General features: G+C 42.2%; 1 protein-coding gene across 3 annotated transcripts in view; it reads left to right on the forward strand.

Moving 5' to 3' along the window:
• The window catches only part of AGBL3 (AGBL carboxypeptidase 3), a 57,639-nt gene that overhangs the window by 26,416 nt on the left and 12,507 nt on the right, over positions 1 to 18,716 (forward strand). For 2 of the 3 annotated variants that reach the window (XM_084810114.1, XM_084810113.1), the window contains exons 16-20: positions 2,210 to 2,303; positions 6,575 to 6,646; positions 6,856 to 7,029; positions 9,179 to 9,209; positions 10,968 to 11,176. In XM_084810114.1, coding sequence (XP_084666240.1) covers positions 2,210 to 2,303; positions 6,575 to 6,646; positions 6,856 to 7,029; positions 9,179 to 9,209; positions 10,968 to 11,176 — 580 coding nt within the window. Of the gene's footprint in view, positions 1 to 578; positions 711 to 2,209; positions 2,304 to 6,574; positions 6,647 to 6,855; positions 7,030 to 9,178; positions 9,210 to 10,967; positions 11,177 to 18,716 lie in introns of all 3 variants that reach the window. The other variant, XM_084810112.1, reaches the window with a different exon arrangement.

Consider the following 18,716-nt stretch of genomic DNA (forward strand, 5'->3'; position numbering starts at 1 on the left):
GTAATACTTAGAAATCACGGAAGAGGGATAAAAAAGAATTCATTTCACTTCAAAGTAGTTATTGAGCCTATCTGGAAGAAACCAAATAGAAAAGTAGTGAGTGATTCAGCTCAGACCAGAGAATTCCAGGAATTGTAAAATAAAACAAAGAAAACCTTCTCAGGTTGTTATTCTGATAACCATTACACATACCAAAGCATATGGTCTGAATACATTTAGTTTGTACAAATATATTCTACAACATCCAAATCTAGAAATTGCTGTACCACCAAATAAGCACCAGTGCAGGACCAAAACCTCTATAAGAATCACATGTTTAAGAATAGCGTACAAAGTTGTTCGTTTATTGCTGGGAGATTCTGAGGGTCCTTTCCCATGGCACCTATGTCTGGGTTTGGAAGTGCGTATGCAGAGTACCTGATCCCTGCTGTCTGTGGCTTCAACCCACACTGACCCCTCACCCATCCAGATGGGTGTTGGGACAATTATGGGGCTAGCACAGACAGTATTGATTGTATTATTAGCTTTCCTGCAATCCTGCAGGAGTGTCCCCAGACAAAGGTGTCTGCCTTTTCTAGGGATGCTCTGCGCACTTCTGGGAGTGTGCTAAAGAGGAACACCAAGAGCTTGGGAAGCTGCCACTCACAGGCTGTGTCTGTATCAACTCCTTCCACTCCAGTCTGAAAGGAAGCAGAAGGAGGTGTTATGAGGTAAGCAGAAATGTGGTTGCAAGGGAAGACCCAATAATGGAGCTTCGGCTATTGGGCGGTATAGAAATGAAATGAAATGAAATGAATCAATCAATAATGCTTCTGCTCCTGCAGTTCGAGACGGCAGCCAGCAAGTCATCATACAAAGGCCTGCTTATAGTGTTAGTTCTCTCAACCTTAATTCCATCTCTGAATTATAATAATGTTTGTTGTGCTCAATGAATATTCTGCAGACCAATTCCTTGTCAGGTTTGACCGTACTAGCCTTGATGGTTCATTGGTCTGATGGTACAAGGCAACTCCTTATATGTATAGAACAACCATAGCTGTTACAACTGGAAAGCACTAATGCCATTTTATTAGTAAAATTTTAATTAAGGCAAACATCTATATTAAGTAAGTGTTCTCAATCTATGATATTATTTAGCGTGATTGTATTTTATAATGTTTATCATTTTGACTTGGGAACTATGGCTGGTTAAAAATCAGAACTGATAAATGCAACAGGACTATCACAGCTGTACCACACTTATTGTGTAGTTATTGCTTCAAAATATTGGCTCTGTTTGGGGAGTTGTATCTGTAAGCTCCAGCCATGGTGTAAGCCAGCCTTCCCCAACCTGCTGACCAGATGTTTGGACTACAACTCCCATCATCTGTGATGATTGGCCATGCTGGCTGTGGCTGATGTGAGTTGTAGTACAAAACATCTGGGGGGCACCAGGTTGGGGAAGGCTGCTGTTGACCACAGTCCTGCCAGCTTCACAGTGTATATGTCTAAATGTGGGCTTTCTGGGAGTATACAAAAACTGTACATTTTCCTGCGCTTTTGGACATCAGAGTTACAATACCACATGGGTAGTCAACATGTCACAAATAGGACAGCTAGCAGGGTTTTGTGACATTTCTGGGCAGGAGAAGGAAGGCACACATGCCAGGTTAGGACAGAGACTCAGGTCTGCCCCCTTGCCAGCCTTTCCCATGTTGTTCTGTGGCTTGCTCCCTAGACCAGAGCCAGACCATACCAGAGGCACTGGACAGAAGAGAGCTAGAATGGCACTGTCCCACATATACTTCATTAAATTGTCAGAAAAGCAAGATCTATGTGAGTCACATTAAATCCTTCAAGGATGCTCTTGTCAAATGCTCCTTTCTGAACATTTCGTACAATGCTTCAACGTTCCAGTTTTGTAGTTCTATAGCTAACACAGCTAATCAATAAAATGGATTAGAATCAAGTTGGCAACAGTTTTTCAGCTGCATTCATACTCTAAAGAACCTAAAAAGCTGCCTTGAAGACTTTTTAAGCAGAAAGGCGGTTTTAAAACTAGATAGATAGAATAAACCATAAAACTGTACATATAAATGTACCAAATCCCACAAACACAGAGATCCTAAATTTGGGCTATATGTTTTAGTGATTCCTTCTGACAAAGAAATGTCAGACTTGGGAGGAAAAAGATTAATAACAATGTATTTGTCTCTGTTTTCTCTTATAGTCAAAAACCTTAGCAGGATTCCACGAACTTTTTAAGGAAACTAGCTCCATTGTAAAGGATAAACCACACCAAATGTCTTTCACCTCACGAACAAGTAAGAAATAATATGGTCAAAACACTTATCAGAATGTGAATTCTAGCTTTTTGGGGTGGGGGGAAATCACATAGTTATTCTATGGCCTAGTGCAGATGTAACATTCCCAAACTCCTATCCATGGTTAGGAGATAAGGAGTGTGACAGTCTCAAGGACTTCCTTCCCCTTCCTTCTCCCCTCTCCTCTGTGAATTTCCTCCTGCTTTTAGACTTGGAGTAATGTTAGGACTGCATTTGTGCTAACCATGGATAGGGCTAACCAGGATTGCCTACCCTAATGGCAGAAAGCAAAGAGGATCTTAAGAGCCTCTTGTTGAGGGTGAAAGTGGAGAGTGCAAATGCTGGTTTGAAACTCAACATTAAAAAAACTAAGATCATGGCATTAGGCCCCGTCACTTCCTGGTATATAGAAGGGGAAGAAATGGAAGCAGTGACAGATTTTATTTTCTTGGGCTCCAAGATCACTGCAGATGGTGACTGTAGCCATGAAATTAAAAGACGCTTGCTCCTTGGGAGGAAAGCTATGGCAAACCTAGACAGCATAGTAAGAAGCAGAGACATCACCTTGCCGTCAAAGGTCCGTCTAATCAAAGCTATGGTTTTCCCAGTAGTAATGTATGGCTGTGAGAGCTGGACTATAAGGAAGGCTGAGCGCCGAAGAATTGATGTTTTTGAACTGTGGTGCTGGAGAAGACTCTTACGAGTCCCCTGGACTGCAAGGAGGTCAAATCAGTCCATCCTAAAGGAAATCAACCCTGAGTGCTCATTGGAAGGACAGATACTGAAGCTGAAGCTCAGATATTTTGGCCACCTAATGTGAAGAGAAAACTCCCTGGAAAAGACCCTGATGCTGGGAAAGATTGAAGGCAAAAGGAGAAGGGGATGGCAGAGGATGAGATGGCTATATAGCATCACCGATGCAATGAATATGAACTTGAGCACACTCCAGGAGGGAGAGAGCGGAGGACAGGAAGGCCTGGTGTGCTATGGTCCATGGGGTCACGAAGAGTCGGACACAACGACTGAACAACAACAACGACAAATGTTAGGACTGCATTGGTGCTAACCATGGATAAGGCTAACCAGGATTGCCTTCATAACCAGGGTTTGATGTGGATTTGCAAACACTGGTTACTGGAGCATCTGATTTGTGTTAACCATGGCTATTGTCAATGCAGACATAATGCCATGTGTTTAAAGCAAAGTATGAAAGGAGGAATTCATGTATAGGGTGGGGGTCAGGGATTCTGTGAGCCCATGGCATGGTATAACAATGCACCTGCGTTGGGCCATTAAAAATGGGAACATACAGATATTTCATTCACCCTGGATGTTAAATCTCTCACTTTATGTTCACAGTACAGTACAATATACAGAACTGTTGCAAAGAACAATTACAGCAGAAGCAAGAAGAACTGAAATGCATTAACAAATTAGATTGTGTTTTTCAGAGTTTGAACAAAGATTATGGGACGCTGTTCTTAATATATATATATATATATATATATATATATATATATATATATATATATATGTCCCTTTTGATTTAAAATTGCATTCATGTTATCTTCAGTTTTCCATTCCCCATATCTTTAGGGCGTACCCAACAGGACACTTTCTATACTTACAGTTCCGTATTTTAGTATGAAATTGAAAACATGAAAAGCAGTATGTGAAGAAAAAGAACATACCATGTTACACAGGGCTTACACATCCTTTCTCTGTGTGTACTGTACTACCTCTGCTGCTCCCCCACAAATTCCGTTTCATCCCTTCAGCCTTCCATATCATCTGCTGGGAGGTCAGCACATGCTGCACACAGGTATATTGGAGATTCTGGATGCTGTGGATTTGGATGTCAGAGGAGTCCTCAGAAACTCTAGGAAGGCATGCCAGAGGTTTATAATTTGGTTTGTTTTCTTGTGAACCTCAATGGCCCACTTTGGACATTCATATCTTAGCTTAAGAAACTAAGATATGAACAAGCTGTGAGCTCCCACATTCCGCCCTTCCCTCCCCCTGGTTGGTGCACTGTGATTAACCCTAGAAGTCTTAAATTAACCGTAGTTTCCAAATGTGTCTGAACTGGGAACCTAGATTAGCAGGTTCAGAGCAAGCCAAGATCTTAAACCACCTTCAAACTGTGGTTTAAGATCCTGGCTTGTTCCAAACCTGATAGCCTTAGTTTCCTGATTCAGATGTTACAGTAAACTGTGGTTAATTGATGACTACCTCACTTATTGTGGCACATCCAGAAGGGAAGAGTAAAAGGGCAGTGCAAGGATGGAGCATGTGGGCACAAGGCTTGTGCATATCTCTGCTTATAAGCCAACATATGTACCTCCAAACCAGGCCACTCTCCACTGAAACAGTTTTACATTGTTATGAGAATACGTTGGGATAATCCTATTGTGCTGTCTTTAATTTTGGGGGAACAGGCAGGATACACATCTTGTAAATATATATAACAAAGAGTGGCCATGTTATGTCTGTTGCAGCAAAACCATGGAGTCTTGTGGCACCTTAAAGACTAACCAATTTATTATGGCATAAGCTTTCATGGGCTACAAGTACATGAAATGTTATCCACAGTTGGATAACATAGATAGAAAGAACAAATATATACCATGAGGTCATATGGTAATGCAATTAAAAAATACAGTCTGAGACAGTTACAATAAGTCATAAATATATACAAAATAAGTTCAATGACTATTCACAACAGCAGTAATAGCACAACATCTTAACATTGCCAAGTTAACTAACACCTGTAGTGGGATGGAAAACTATTTTCTCTATTCAACCTAGAGGTGATAGAACTGAATTTCTTGGTAAGTTGTAATTCAGCAGTTTTACACTGAGTCTCCCTTTGAAATTCCTTTGTTAAAGACTGGCCAGAAATACTAACACAGTGATGGGAGCCTGAAGCAAACTCAGATGCCAGCTATGGACAGTACCCTATGCTGCCTGCACACTAACGGAACAGACCGCTAACACAACAGGAACTAGTGGTTCTTGAAACAACTGGAAACGAGCGACAACACTCGTTTCCGGAATGGGACAGGCCAGCAGAACTTGTAGCTTCTCTGACCTGCCTTGTTCTGGAAATCAGTGTTGATGCTAATTTCCAGGATTATTTCAGGAACTGGTAGTTTTTGTTGCGCTAGTGGTGTGTTCTGCTGGTGCTACAGAACTAGCGGAGGTGCAGGGGAAGTATAAGATACCGCCCCCTGTCTCCATATCTACTCGGGAAACATTGTTACAGGACCTAATAATGTCAACCAGAACATCAAGCATTCATTCACATCCTCATCTTCCACTGTGATATATTGACAGCAGTTCCCTTCTGCGTTCTGCATAGGATGTACAGGTCAGTCTGTATGCAGAAGAATAAATGGACAGAAATGTGACATCAGAAAGGGCAATATGCAGAAACCAATAAGAAAACATCAGTCTTCCAAGATACTGGAAGCTGACCTGAAAGTGGCCATTATTGAACAAAGGAACTTTAAAGGAGACTCCAGTGTGAAAGTGCTGAGCTACAACATATCAAGAAGTTCAGTTCTATCACTTCTTGAATAGACATAATGGTTAGGAAGTCTGCTTTGCTCCTCCCTTGGCTTCTCCATTCAGGGCAGGTACGGGGGACTCCTCAAGATACTGGCTCTGTCCACTTCACCTGCCTTTTGCTGCCCGAGTCAGGATAGTGAGCACTGGGCAAAGCCAACCCACAAATCATCCAGTGCCTCAATGAGTGGCTCCTTGAGGCGCTGACTGAATCCCACATGCACGTATCTGTGTTTGCATGTGTCTGTGAGTAAGTGTGTGTGTGGGGACAAGCGCATCAGGGGCACATGCCAGCAGTGGGGTGGCCCTGCCCACTGCTGGCATGCAGTCCTGGTACTCTTGTCTGGAGCCAATTCAGCCCTTGTACCAGAATAGGTTCCCCACCTCTGTTCTATAGAAAACCTGCTTTTTATTCTTGGCCTGTAACATACTTGTATGTGTATATTTTATACATATAGATGATACACACACACATACACACTGCCGTCTGAGGACATGCATCTGATGAAGTGGACTCTAGTCCACAAAAGCTTATGCCATCATAAATGTGTTAGTCTCTAAGGTGCCACAAGACTCTATCATTTTTCTGTTACAGTTAATATGCATTTTTGTTTTTATTATCTATTCATGACATAATTAACAGCAACAGTGAGTCAGTCGTGGTCTCTTGTATAAATATTCCAATTTTACTTTTGCCCCCTCAGATTCTGTGCCAGACGAACAAACTAAATATTCAGTCCAATATCTCAGTCATTATTTTCCTGAACAAGGATTAAGTAAGTAACTCATACCTATAATTCATATAATCATGCATATATAAACAATTATAGGCAGTACAGTTAAAACTGAGTTGTATAAAATATAGATTTGCAGCTAGATCTCATGTAAGAGTAAACTTATGAATTGTATTTTGTCCAGTCCTTTATCATAGCAAGATGAAAGATTATAGTATTCTGTGTCTGGTTCCGGTCTTTGTTGCCTACAGATATTGGGTGGGACCTAGCGCAACCTTTGAAGCACATCATCTCCCAGAGACTTTTCTTGCCCCCTACCATCCTTAACAAAATGTGCCATGCACCAAGAAGAAATGGTGCACTTTCTGGTTGTCGACTTCCTAGGGTGGAAAATATGGGGAAAGAAGCAAAGATCCAGCGAAGAAGTAAGTAGCTAATTAGTAAATAAATAGTTAATGTCTGTGAACTGCCTAGAGACTTTGGCTATTGGGGGGTATAGAAATGTAATAAATAGATAGATAGCTGGATATTGGCAGGAGGAAGGGGGGGTGGACGCATATGTGTGCATAGCAAGGTGGGATTAACAGTCCATGTACATATGCATGCACTACACATAGTAGATCAGAAGATTTTCCTATGCAGGATACCTCTCCTTGCATATACAGGTGCACTTGCAATTCAACCATTTATAGCAACACAGCTAAGGGTTTCATACCACCAAATGTCAGTGTCCCAAAGAGATGCATTTATTCAGAAAATGTCATGTTTCTGAGGGAGACTGTATTTGTTCAGATATCACATTTGTAATTGAGAGGAATGCATGAGGGTTATCATATTTTATCCTTGCAATAATCCTGCAAACTAGGTTAGGCTAAGACTTGCCCAAGGCCCCTAGACAGTTTAATAGCTAAGAAGGGATTTGAATACACATCTCTCTTGTCCAAATACAAGACACACTCTAATCCCTTAAACTACTATGACTGTCAGTTTCTAATATCCATTATACAGATGTGGATATGCACGAAGCATGTTCTTAAAGTTCTGACTATACTGTATAATGATGGAGTTGAAAGTGGCCCAAGGAATTAGATAATCTGGACTTAAAATAGGATGCTGTACAGTGTACACTGTGAAGTCGGTTGTGTACACTTAAAAAAAAAATCAAAATTCTGCAGTCTTCTGACATCTGTAGTAGCTTTATGTAGTACACATGCAGTAGGTAGGCCTTTTTCCAGTACACTGAATAGATAGATAATGTTAAAGTGCTTAGTAACTTCTGTTTGTCTATTTCAGAAGAGTCAAAACCATGAAAAATGCAGGCAGGTTGTTTAAAGAGTGGGGAGGAAAGAAGAAATCAAAAGGGGAGTGTTCTGGGAACTCTGCAGTGCAAGGCAGCCTAGAAACATAAAGCCAGAGGAGTCAAAATAGCATTCTCTGATTACTCTATTTCAGGACTGAGAGTCAAAAAATTTCAAAACTGAATTTGTGCTCTGGCTTACCAGGACCTAACACAATAACCTGCTTTAAGTGAACACGCTCAGCTCTACAACACATTTTATATATTTTTTAATTTAAAACTATGCTTACCCACTTTGTAAAAAATATAAAATTGTAGGCTGCTTTCAAAGTAGTAAAACATACAGTCACAACAGTAAAATATTAAACAGTAAAAGCCAAAACAAACAAAACTCCCTAAAATACACATTTAAAATAACAATACATACTTCAATGCCCCACCTGAACAGAAATAAATAAATATGTACAGCACAAGAGTCAGGCAGGCTTCTTTGGGGGTGGAATTCAAAGACAAAGATGCCTCTTCTCATGTGCAGAGTACTTTCCCTTACCACTGAGTCATCACAGGCAGCCCAAATTCAACTGGGATTAATGACAAGGGTTTTCCGTGTCAGGTAATGTGGTTTACTGCCAGAGCTGAGTTCAGTAGCTTTGTTAAGCAAGAGAAGAGTTGCACCCTGATTCTGTTCAGAATTCACTAGGTGGTACAACTATCTCTGCGTATTATTGTAGCCCTACTCTATTATCCAGGAGTAAAACTGGGAGATTTTACACCACACAGCATCCTCTAAAGTACATGGATAATCCTTTCTAGATTGTGGATCACCCACTCCACCATTGCCCCATACTTTCATGGACTTTTTGCTTTTTATTTCTTTATCTTTTAAAAAGAAAAAGTGGTGAACAGAAGTAGGGTTATTCCCCTCCCCCACAGAAAACCACATATCTGCCTAATATATGTGACTGGGGGGATGGTGGTGCAGTTAGGCTTTTTTATCAGCTAAAACACCACAGATTATTATGATAAGACTTTGCATCAGAATAGAGGGTATATAACTGGAAGCTCTAATATGAAAGCTCTAATTTCTAGCAGTGCCCTAAATTCCAGTGATTAAATAGTCATTTAAGCTCAAAGAAAACTTTCCAGAGAAATTAAAACAGAGCTATATAAGCTTTATGTGTGTGTGTGTGTGTGTGTGTGTGTGTGTGTGTGAACTATTTCCTGCAACTCTTACAATATTTTAATAGTATATTATGTTGTTTCTCTTCTGCTTACAGCCTCTCTCATACATGTGGAGAGACACCCTAGGTAGGAAAACTTTATATTTGTTATCAAGAATTTTCCATGTATACCATTATCTCAGGCTACAGTCTTACACTTACCTGGGAGTAAGTCCCGCTGAACTCTGTGGGGCTTACTTCTGAGTTAACATGTGTATTTACTGTCAGTCTTTTTGACTTTGTGCTATGGAAATAAATGCAGTTTAAGTAAAATTAGTGTTATATTATTCTCTGTTTCCAGAAGTAGGAAATCTGCCTTTGGGAAGAGAGGAATAATATGGAATAGTGCCCTAATTCTTCCTCCAAATTTTATCTTCTCATTTATCTCAAGCAACAAACTTTAGATTGTACGTTTAAGAGCAGGAACTGTCTTATTACTGATTTTCTAAACTGCTCTGGGAGCCTTTTTTCCTTCTGCAGAGGAACAGGAAGAAAAATCCTTCAAATACATAAATAATTGTATTTTAATTACAGCTGCAATGTTTAATCAAGTAATTAGATTCATCAATTAACAGTGCAATCCTATGCATGTCTATTCAGAAGTAAGCCCCATTGCGTTCAAGGAGGCTTACGTCCAGGGCAGTAAATAAATGATTACAGCCGTAGTAACTTTAAGGGCACAACCCTATGCATGTTTAGACAGGAAAAAGTCCTACAGTTCCTAGCATGCTGGGAGTTGTGGGACTTTTTCCTGTCTAAACATGTATAGGATTGCACCCTTGCAACTAAAAAGGTGGCTGGGGAGGCTGGCTTATACAAAATGCAGCAAGCACCATCTTAAAAAAGACATTTCCCCTTCTCTTGCATTCACAGGAAGGAATGCCTCTTCTAAGATGATGAGTGCTATGACACATATATGCATCACCTACCAAAGTATGTTTCTTGTTTCAGAACTGTTGTTTCACTCATGTGAAATTTTAATGGATAGATTAATTAAAACCTATGATTAATTGAGTTAACACTTTTAACTGGGTGGCAGACTTAATTTTAATCTAATCCAGCTATTAATATGGTAAGCCTCTGTGTAAGCATTTTCAGAATCTAGATACAGTTTTCAGGGTTATGCCTGCAAAATGTTGAATGCTTTAGGTCATGTTAGGTTTTTTGCCCTTCGGCACACCACTTAAATAATCATTCCGTTGTCTAAAACGGTAATATAGAGAATGTGTGTATAGAGCTGCTTACATAAATGTGTCAGATATTCCTCGATGCTCAGAACAGTCGCATTTTGTGTTTATTTGAAAGCAGACACATAATCAAATGTATCAAAACTTTCAAAACTACAACATAAATGGGCCTTTATTCTCTTATATATATACATGAACATTTGTTTCCCTAAAAATTAATGATGCCAAATATTTAATATTTCTAAGACTGTGAGAGTGTTTCCAACCTCTGATATTGCAACTTGGGTTGACATTGGACACAATGCAGCTAAACAATCACATCCAAGTCCCATTGATTTCAATGGGAAAGTGTTAGGAGAATACTTATCTCTTCCATTATCAGTGGAATTTAGAAGTGCTTAACTTGGGGTGAATTGTACCCTTTTTTTACCAGTGTGCTATTTCTCAGAATGACTGAGCTGAAATTTATTTCTTAAGACACCGTTTTTCATGTGAAGATTATGCAGAATAGAAACTCTTAATTCAACAGGCATTTATGTATAATCTTGGACTCTTTCTCTTGCAACAGTTGCTTCATTTTATGTGTTAGCTTTATTTTTTCTATATCTTGATATGTTTTCACCTGCCAGTAAATAGCAAGGGACGTTAATCTGTTTCAGCTCTGTGACTCTGGACTCAACTGGAGAAAATCACCCTGGAAGGGGGTATGTCACACTGGAGTTAGGAGAAAAAGAATGTCAAAATATAGCTTTGGCTCAAGGAACAAGTTTTAATTCTCCACACAACAAACCTACAAACTGGCGACTGGAGAAGTGTCAAGTTGGAAGGGTCACTAGTTGCAGAGAGAAGACATCTTCACAGATCAAAGGTGTTTTCCTCATATTTGAATTTATTAGCAAAAGCCTCATCAGAAACAATAGGCCAATTTGCATGACATGACAGGCCACCGTGAGTTAATTTACCTGTGAGGAGCTGCGGCATGTGCCAGCCTCCATTATGAATACGCAAGCTCTGACCAGGGGTTCCTGTGGCTCATTGTGTCCTCAGGACCTGGGTGGTGGGAGTTATTTGAGGGTTAAACAACACCCTAAAACAGACTATGGGTTATGCGAGGGTTGCTTAACCCTCAAATAACCCCTTCAGCCTGGGTTTGGACAACACGACAAGCCCTGGCAATCCCCCAGCCAGGGCCTGCATATTCTTAATGGTGGATGGCACATGCTGCGGCGCCCCAAGGATTAATTAACCCACAGTAGGTGGTCATGTCATCCGAACCAGGTCAGTGAGTTGTCAAAATGTCGATCATGGTCCTCTGCTGTGTTCGTTCTTATAATCTCCTCTGGCCTTCACCTGTCCCAGCTGCTTCTCTTCATGGCATTAGCTAGTCTTCTCTGGTATCACAAGGGGCTGGACTGTATGGGCAGCTATGTGTCTGTAAGTGATCTTTGCTAAATTAAACTGCATAAGTATTGCCTGAACACTGGGCTTTCAAATAACAGCTTGTTGGGTAAACTGGATGAGCAGTTTCAATGTTTGTATTAGGAAAATGAACACCAGCTTTACACTCAAGGTTTCTTCTCTTTATTCGAGGGACGGTAGGGTGATGGGTTACTCTTCCCATTTGCTCAACAAATAGAGGTATGTCAGTAATTGCAGGGTTTAAACTTGATGTGGAAAGTGTTACAGCACAGCAATCACAGAACTTGCCTTTTAAAAACATAGTATTTGAAATATAGCTGTATATATTTCTTCTTCTATTGAAATATAGAAGAAGAATATATGACAGAAGTTCATCACTAGGATTTGAATTATTCTGAGCTGTACAGCCAGGGAGCTCATAATCAGGCATCCTTAGCCTGTCCCTCAAGCAGCAAAATCACAGAGATAGAACAAGTTCAGGGTGGGACAAGATGCCCTCCATCTATTGAGGAGAGGAAACACTTCACAGTCAAATGGTTGTTTATTTTTTCCTCTGGGTCTCTTGGTCACAGTGAATTCCTAAAGCTTCCCCCCACCCAACCTCTGGGCCTATTGAGTCACATCTGTTCCTGAGGTGTGGGCTTGCACATGTCCTTTTTTGGCATGACCATCTTCTTGCCCTTCATCTCAGTCAGGATGTCCCACTAGGCTGCACCCTCCAAAAGTGCGCCCCCCTTGAATGCAACAGTAGAGACATTTTATTTGGAAGCAATGTCTACAATGTCAGATGTTATGTCTTATATTTATTTCCACAAGCAGCAAATTGAAGAACTTACAGGCTAGCATCAGCTATCAAAGCCACTGCTTTTGACAGTTTTATGAGACCTTTATACCACGGTGTTTGGCCCAAATACTACTCTTCTAATAAATCATTGATCCAGAGAATGGATGTCTGGGGTGCCAAAAGCTGCTTTGATAGCTAGGCTGAGGCCTTGTGTGCCTTTCATAAAGCCAGATTGTCTTCATGGTCAGGAAATTATCTCCATCTTTTGGAACTAAAGCCCCGGAGACAAGGGCAGCAATAGAGTAATCTGCTAACAGGACTTTTAGCGCCTCCATGGTTGAATTAGGTAGTGAATAATACCTCTTTGCTATTGAGCAGACTTTTTGCCATCAATAGCTTCGCCCACTTGGCGTTCATGGCCTTATCAAATGCCTCAGGAAAAGAAAATATTTACTAGAGCACAGACCTTAAGAAATAATTCCTTGACTACAGTTAAGAAGGATATCAGTAAACTGGAATGTGGCCAGAGGAGGGCAACAAAGATGGTGAGGGGCCTGGAGACCAAATCCTATAAGGAAAATTTAATAAGCTGGGTATGTTTAGCCTTGTCATGTCCGCTCTGGAGGAATCTTCTTCAGAGGTTGATCTAGACTTCCTGAGCTGGATGTCCCCATGGAACAAGTCACTTCAGGGGATCCTGGGGCTGACCAAGATATTCCTGGGCCCTCAGGAAAGAGGTCTCAGATATTTCATCTCAAAAGTAGAAAGAACTGCTTCTGAGTCAACGGGGGTTGCTGAGCCACCACCCAACCACTGAGAACGCCAGCATCTGAACATACAGGCTAAGACTGCAGCCAGGCAAAGGAGTGCTCACTTGCAGAAAAGGTCTGCTCAGGAGTAAAGGCCCCCTTGTGAGCAAAGCCCTCCTCACAACCCCCCCCCCCTTTTGCCAGAGGGCCTATGATGAACTGCAGCTGAGCCTTGGATGGGGCTTTGCGAGCTCAGGCTACATAAGCCTTCAATTCCAGTCTACCTGCTGCTGGAGCAACATTGTTTTCCAGCTCCAGTGCCTTGTATCCTTGTCCTTGCTTCTGAGACTGAACATTTGTGCCGCTGACCTCTGGACCCCTGCTTGACTCTGCTCTTGGGACTGCATTTGCATTGGATTGCTTACCTGTGCTTTGCCTTTGGCCCTGCCTCTGGCCGTTCACTTGGAGCTCTCTTTCTTGACTGGTAACACTGTGCTCTTGATCCTTGCCTGTTTGCCGACTACTCCTGCTATAGTGGATTGGTTGGTGAGCAGAAAATTTGGACTTCCCAGGGTCCCTAAATGCATAGAGACCTGTGTAATTTAACACAGTTTGCAGATTTTAGCAGACTTTAGCCAACAAAAGTAGGCCGCTTGATTGTGGGGGAGCGTTTAGAGTGAGCCTCTCACATACTTTTAATTGGTATCAAGTAAGTGTAGTTTTGGGCAACTGTGCATATCTCTGGTTCCCTCACCCTTTTCTAAGAAAGGGACAGCTTATCCATTTCAATTGGACTTCAGGCCTGGTTTTGGAACAGAAACTGCCTTGTTTGCCCTCTGGGATGACCACTGCAGGGAGAGCGGCCCTGTGGGATGACCACTGCAGGGAGAGCGACCCTGTTAATTCTCCTGGACCTCTCAGCAGCTTTTGATACCATCAACCTGGTATCCTTCTGGGTAGGTTGTCTGGGTTGGGAGTTGGAGGCACTGCACTGCAGTGGTTCCGCTCCTACTTGGATGGCCGATTCCAGAAGGTGGTGCTGGGGGATTATTGCTCCGTGCCATGGCAATTATGCCATGGGGCTCCACAGGGTTCTGTTTTATTCCCTGTGCTATTCAACATCTACATGAAACCACCAGGGGAGGTTATCCGGAGGTGTGGGCTGAGGTGCCATCAATATGCGGATGACACCCAGCTCTGTCTCTCTTTTTCATCAAACCCAGGTGAGGTAGTGGCTGTTCTGAATCAGTACCTGGGCAAAATAATGGACTGGATGTAGGCCAGTAAACTGAAATGCAATCCAGACAACACAGAGGTACAGCTAGTCGGTGGTTTGTCTGTCTGACTAGGTGATGTTCAACCTGTTCTGGAAGGGGTTGCACTCCCCTGAAGGATCAGGTTCATAGTTTGGAGGTGCTCTTGGATCCAGAACTGTCACTTGAGGCACAGGTGAACTCAGTGGCACAGAGCACCTTTTATCAGCTTAAGCTGATATACCAACTATGCCCTTATCTGGACAGAGCTAGCCTAGCTACAGTTATCCATGCACTGATAACCGCTCGTCTGAATTACTTGTTGTTGTTCAGTCGTTCAGTCGTGTCCGACTCTTCATGACCCCATGGACCATAGCACGCCAGGCCTTCCTGTCCTGCGCTCTCTCCCGGAGTGTGCTCAAGTTCATATTCATTGCATCCGTGATGCTATCTAGCCATCTCATCCTCTGCCGTCCCCTTCTCCTTTTGCCTTCAGTCTTTCCCAGCATCAGGGTCTTTTCCAGGGAGTTTTCTCTTCACATTAGGTGGCCAAAATATTGGAGCTTCAGCTTCATTATCTGTCCTTCCAATGAGCACTCAGGGTTGATTTCCTTTAGGATGGACTGATTTGACCTCCTTGCAGTCCAGGGGACTCGTAAGAGTCTTCTCCAGCACCACAGTTCGAAAGCATCAATTCTTCGGCGCTCAGCCTTCCTTATAGTCCAGCTCTCACAGCCATACATTACTACTGGGAAAACCATAGCTTTGATTAGACGGACCTTTGTCGGCAAGGTGATGTCTCTGCTTCTTACTATGCTGTCTAGGTTGGCCATAGCTTTCCTCCCAAGGAGCAAGCGTCTTTTAATTTCATGGCTACAGTCATCGTCTGCGGTGATCTTGGAGCCCAAGAAAGTAAAATCTGTCACTGCTTCCATTTCTTCCCCTTCTATATGCCAGGAAGTGATGGGGCCAGATGCCATGATCTTAGTTTTTTTAATGTTGAGTTTCAAACCAGCTTTTGCACTCTCCTCTTTCACCCTCAACAAGAGGCTCTTGAGATCCTCTTCGCTTTCTGCCATTAGGGTGGTATCGTCTGCATATCGGAGGTTGTTGATAATTCTCCCAGCAATCTTAATTCCGACCTCTGATTCATCCAACCCGGCATTTCTCATGATGTACTCTGCATATAAGTTAAATAAGCAGGGTGACAATATGCAGCCTTGTCGTACTCCTTTCCCAATTTTGAACCAATCGGTTGTTCCATGTCTGGTTCTTACTGTTGCTTCTTGACCCTCGTACAGGTTTCTCAGGAGACAGGTAAGGTGGTCTGGTACTCCCATCACTTTAAGAATTTGCCACAGTTTGTTGTGATCCACACAATCAAAGGCTTTAGTATAGTCAATGAAGCAGAAATAGACGTTTTTCTGGAATTCTCTTGCTTTCTCCATGATGCAGCGAATGTTGGCGATTTGATCTCTAGTTCCTCTGCCTCTTCTAAACCCAGCTTGTACTTCCGGTAGTTCTCGGTTCACATACTGCTGAAGCCTAGCTTGTAGGATTTTGAGCATAACCTTGCTGGCATGTGAAATGAGCGCAATGGTGCGGTAGTTTGAACACTCTTTGGCGTTGCCCTTCTTTGGAATTGGAATGTAAACGGACCTTTTCCAGTCTTGTGGCCACTGTTGAGTGTTCCAGATTTGTTGGCATATTGAATGCAGCACTTTAACAGCATCATCTTTTAGGATTTTAAATAGCTCGGCTGGAAGACTGTCATCTCCGCTAGCTTTATTGTTACTAATACTTCCTAAGGCCCACTTGACTTCACTCTCTAGGATGTCCGGCTCAAGTTCAGTGACCGCACTGTCATGGCTATCAGGGACATTCAGATCTTTCCTGTATAGTTCTTCTGTGTATTCTTGCCACCTCTTCTTAATCTCATCTGCTTCTGTCAGGTCCCTGCCTTCTTTGTCCTTTATCATGCCCATCTTTGCACAAAACGTTCCCTTGAGATCTCCAATTTTCTTGAAGAGATCTCTAGTCTTTCCCATTCTGTTGTTTTCCTCGATTTCTTTGCATTGTTCACTTAAGAAGGCCTTCTTGTCTCTTCTTGCTATTCTCTGGAACTCTGCATTCAGTTGGGTATATCTTCCCCTTTCTCCCTTGCTTTTCGCTTCCCTTCTTTCCTCAGCTACTTGTAAAGCCTCATCAGACAGCCACTTTGCTTTCTTGCATTTCTTTTTCTTTGGGATGGATTTCATTGCTGCCTCCTGAACAATGTTAAGGACCTCCGTCCATAGTTCCTCAGGCACTCTGTCTATCAGGTCTAAGCCCTGAAATCTATTTCTCACCTCCACTGTATATTCATCAGGGATATGATTTAGGTCATACCTGAACAGTTTAGTGGTTTTCCCGACGTTCTTCAATTTAAGCCGAAATTTTGCAAGAAGCAGCTCATGATCTGAGCCACAGTCAGCACCAGGTCTTGTTTTTACTGACTGTATGGAGCTTCTCCATCTTTGGCTGCAAAGGACATAATCAATCTGATTTCGATATTGACCATCTGGTGACGTCCATGTGTAGAGTCGCCTCTTGTGCTGTTGGAAAAGAGTGTTTCCTATGATCAGCATGTTCTCTTGGCAAAACTCTATTAGCTTTTGTCCTGCTTCATTTTGTACACCAAGGCCATGCCTGCTGTTATCCTGGTGATTTCTTGACTTCCTACTTTAGCATTCCAATCCCCTATGATGAAGAGGACGTCTTTTTTTGGTGTTAGTTCTAGAAGGTGTTGTAGGTCTTCATAGAACCGATCAACCTCAGCTTCTTCGGCCTCAGTGGTTGGGGCATAGACTTGAATTACTGTGATGTTGAATGGTTTGCCTTGGATTCGTACTGAGATCATTCTATCATTTTTAAGATTGTACCCCAGTACTGCTTTTCCCACCCTTTTGTTGACTATGAGTGCTACTCCATTTCTTCTAAGGGATTCTTGCCCACAATAGTAGATATGATGGTCACCTGAATTAAATTCGCCCATGCCTGTCCATTTTAGTTCGCTGATTCCCAAGATGTCGATGTTCAATCTTGCCATCTCATGTTTGACCACCTCCAGCTTACCTTGATTCATTGATCTGACATTCCAGGTTCTGCAATGCGTTATATGCGGGGCTGCCTTTGAAAACGGTCCAGAAACTTCAGCTGGTCCAAAATAGGGCAGCAAGATTGTTAACAGGGACTGGCCAATGAGATCACATTATGCCAGTACTTTTCCAGCTGCACTGGCTGCCAGTCCATTTCCGGGCCCGATTCAAAGTGCTGGTATTAACATTCAGAGCCCTAATTGGCTTGGGGCCAGGTTATCTGAAGCATCGCCTCCTCCCATATGTGCCTGCCTGGACCCTAAGATCATCCTCAGGAGTCCTTCTCTGGGAGCCCGCACCAAAGGAAGTGAGGCTGGTGGCTACCAGGAGGAGAGCCATTTCTGCTGTAGCCCCCTGGCTGTGGAATGAGCTCCCTAGAGAGGTTTGCCTGGCATCTACATTGTTCTTCTTCCAGTGCCAGGTGAAAACCTTTTTATTCTCCCAGCATTTTAGCTTCTTAATCTTTTAGCTCTGGTATTTTAAATCTGTATTTTAAATCTCTGCATTGCTGCTAATTTTTATTCTGGTTGTACTGTTATATTGTGGTTTTAAGCTTTTATATTTTATATTGTTTTATTGCTGCAGTTTGTGGTTTTAATTTTTGTGAACTGCCCAGAGAGCTTTGGCTATTGGGCAGTATAGAAATGAAATAAAATAAAATCTCACCCATGACCTGGGAGGCTTCCACTCCCCCACTCTCTCTCTGGAATGCTAGAGGACTTTCTTTGCAATTAGTTTCCCAAGCTCGATGCTTCGAGCGGGGGAGGTCCTCCTTCTCCTAAGTGTGTGTAACCTGTCAGCTATTGAACTTAGAGAGAGAAAAACCTATATAAGTTTGTGCTAAGAGTGGACCAGTTTGGTCTCACTTCAAGAGGAAATATACGTTACCAGCTTGGAGAAGTTTTGGCCCAGGAACAGCTTCCCTCTCTGTCTTGGGGACTCAGATAGACATAATAGTTTGTGGCAAGGGTGCCTCCTTTGTCAACTGAGGGGAAGCGTGAACTCTCTTTGTATATATATTCTGCATCCATCTTCTATCAATAAATTGTCATCTTTTTGCACAAGT

Source organism: Heloderma suspectum, chromosome 7 (genome assembly GCF_057233095.1).
Source record: "Heloderma suspectum isolate Gila_16-S chromosome 7, 16-S_ref, whole genome shotgun sequence".
NCBI lineage: Eukaryota > Metazoa > Chordata > Lepidosauria > Squamata > Helodermatidae > Heloderma > Heloderma suspectum.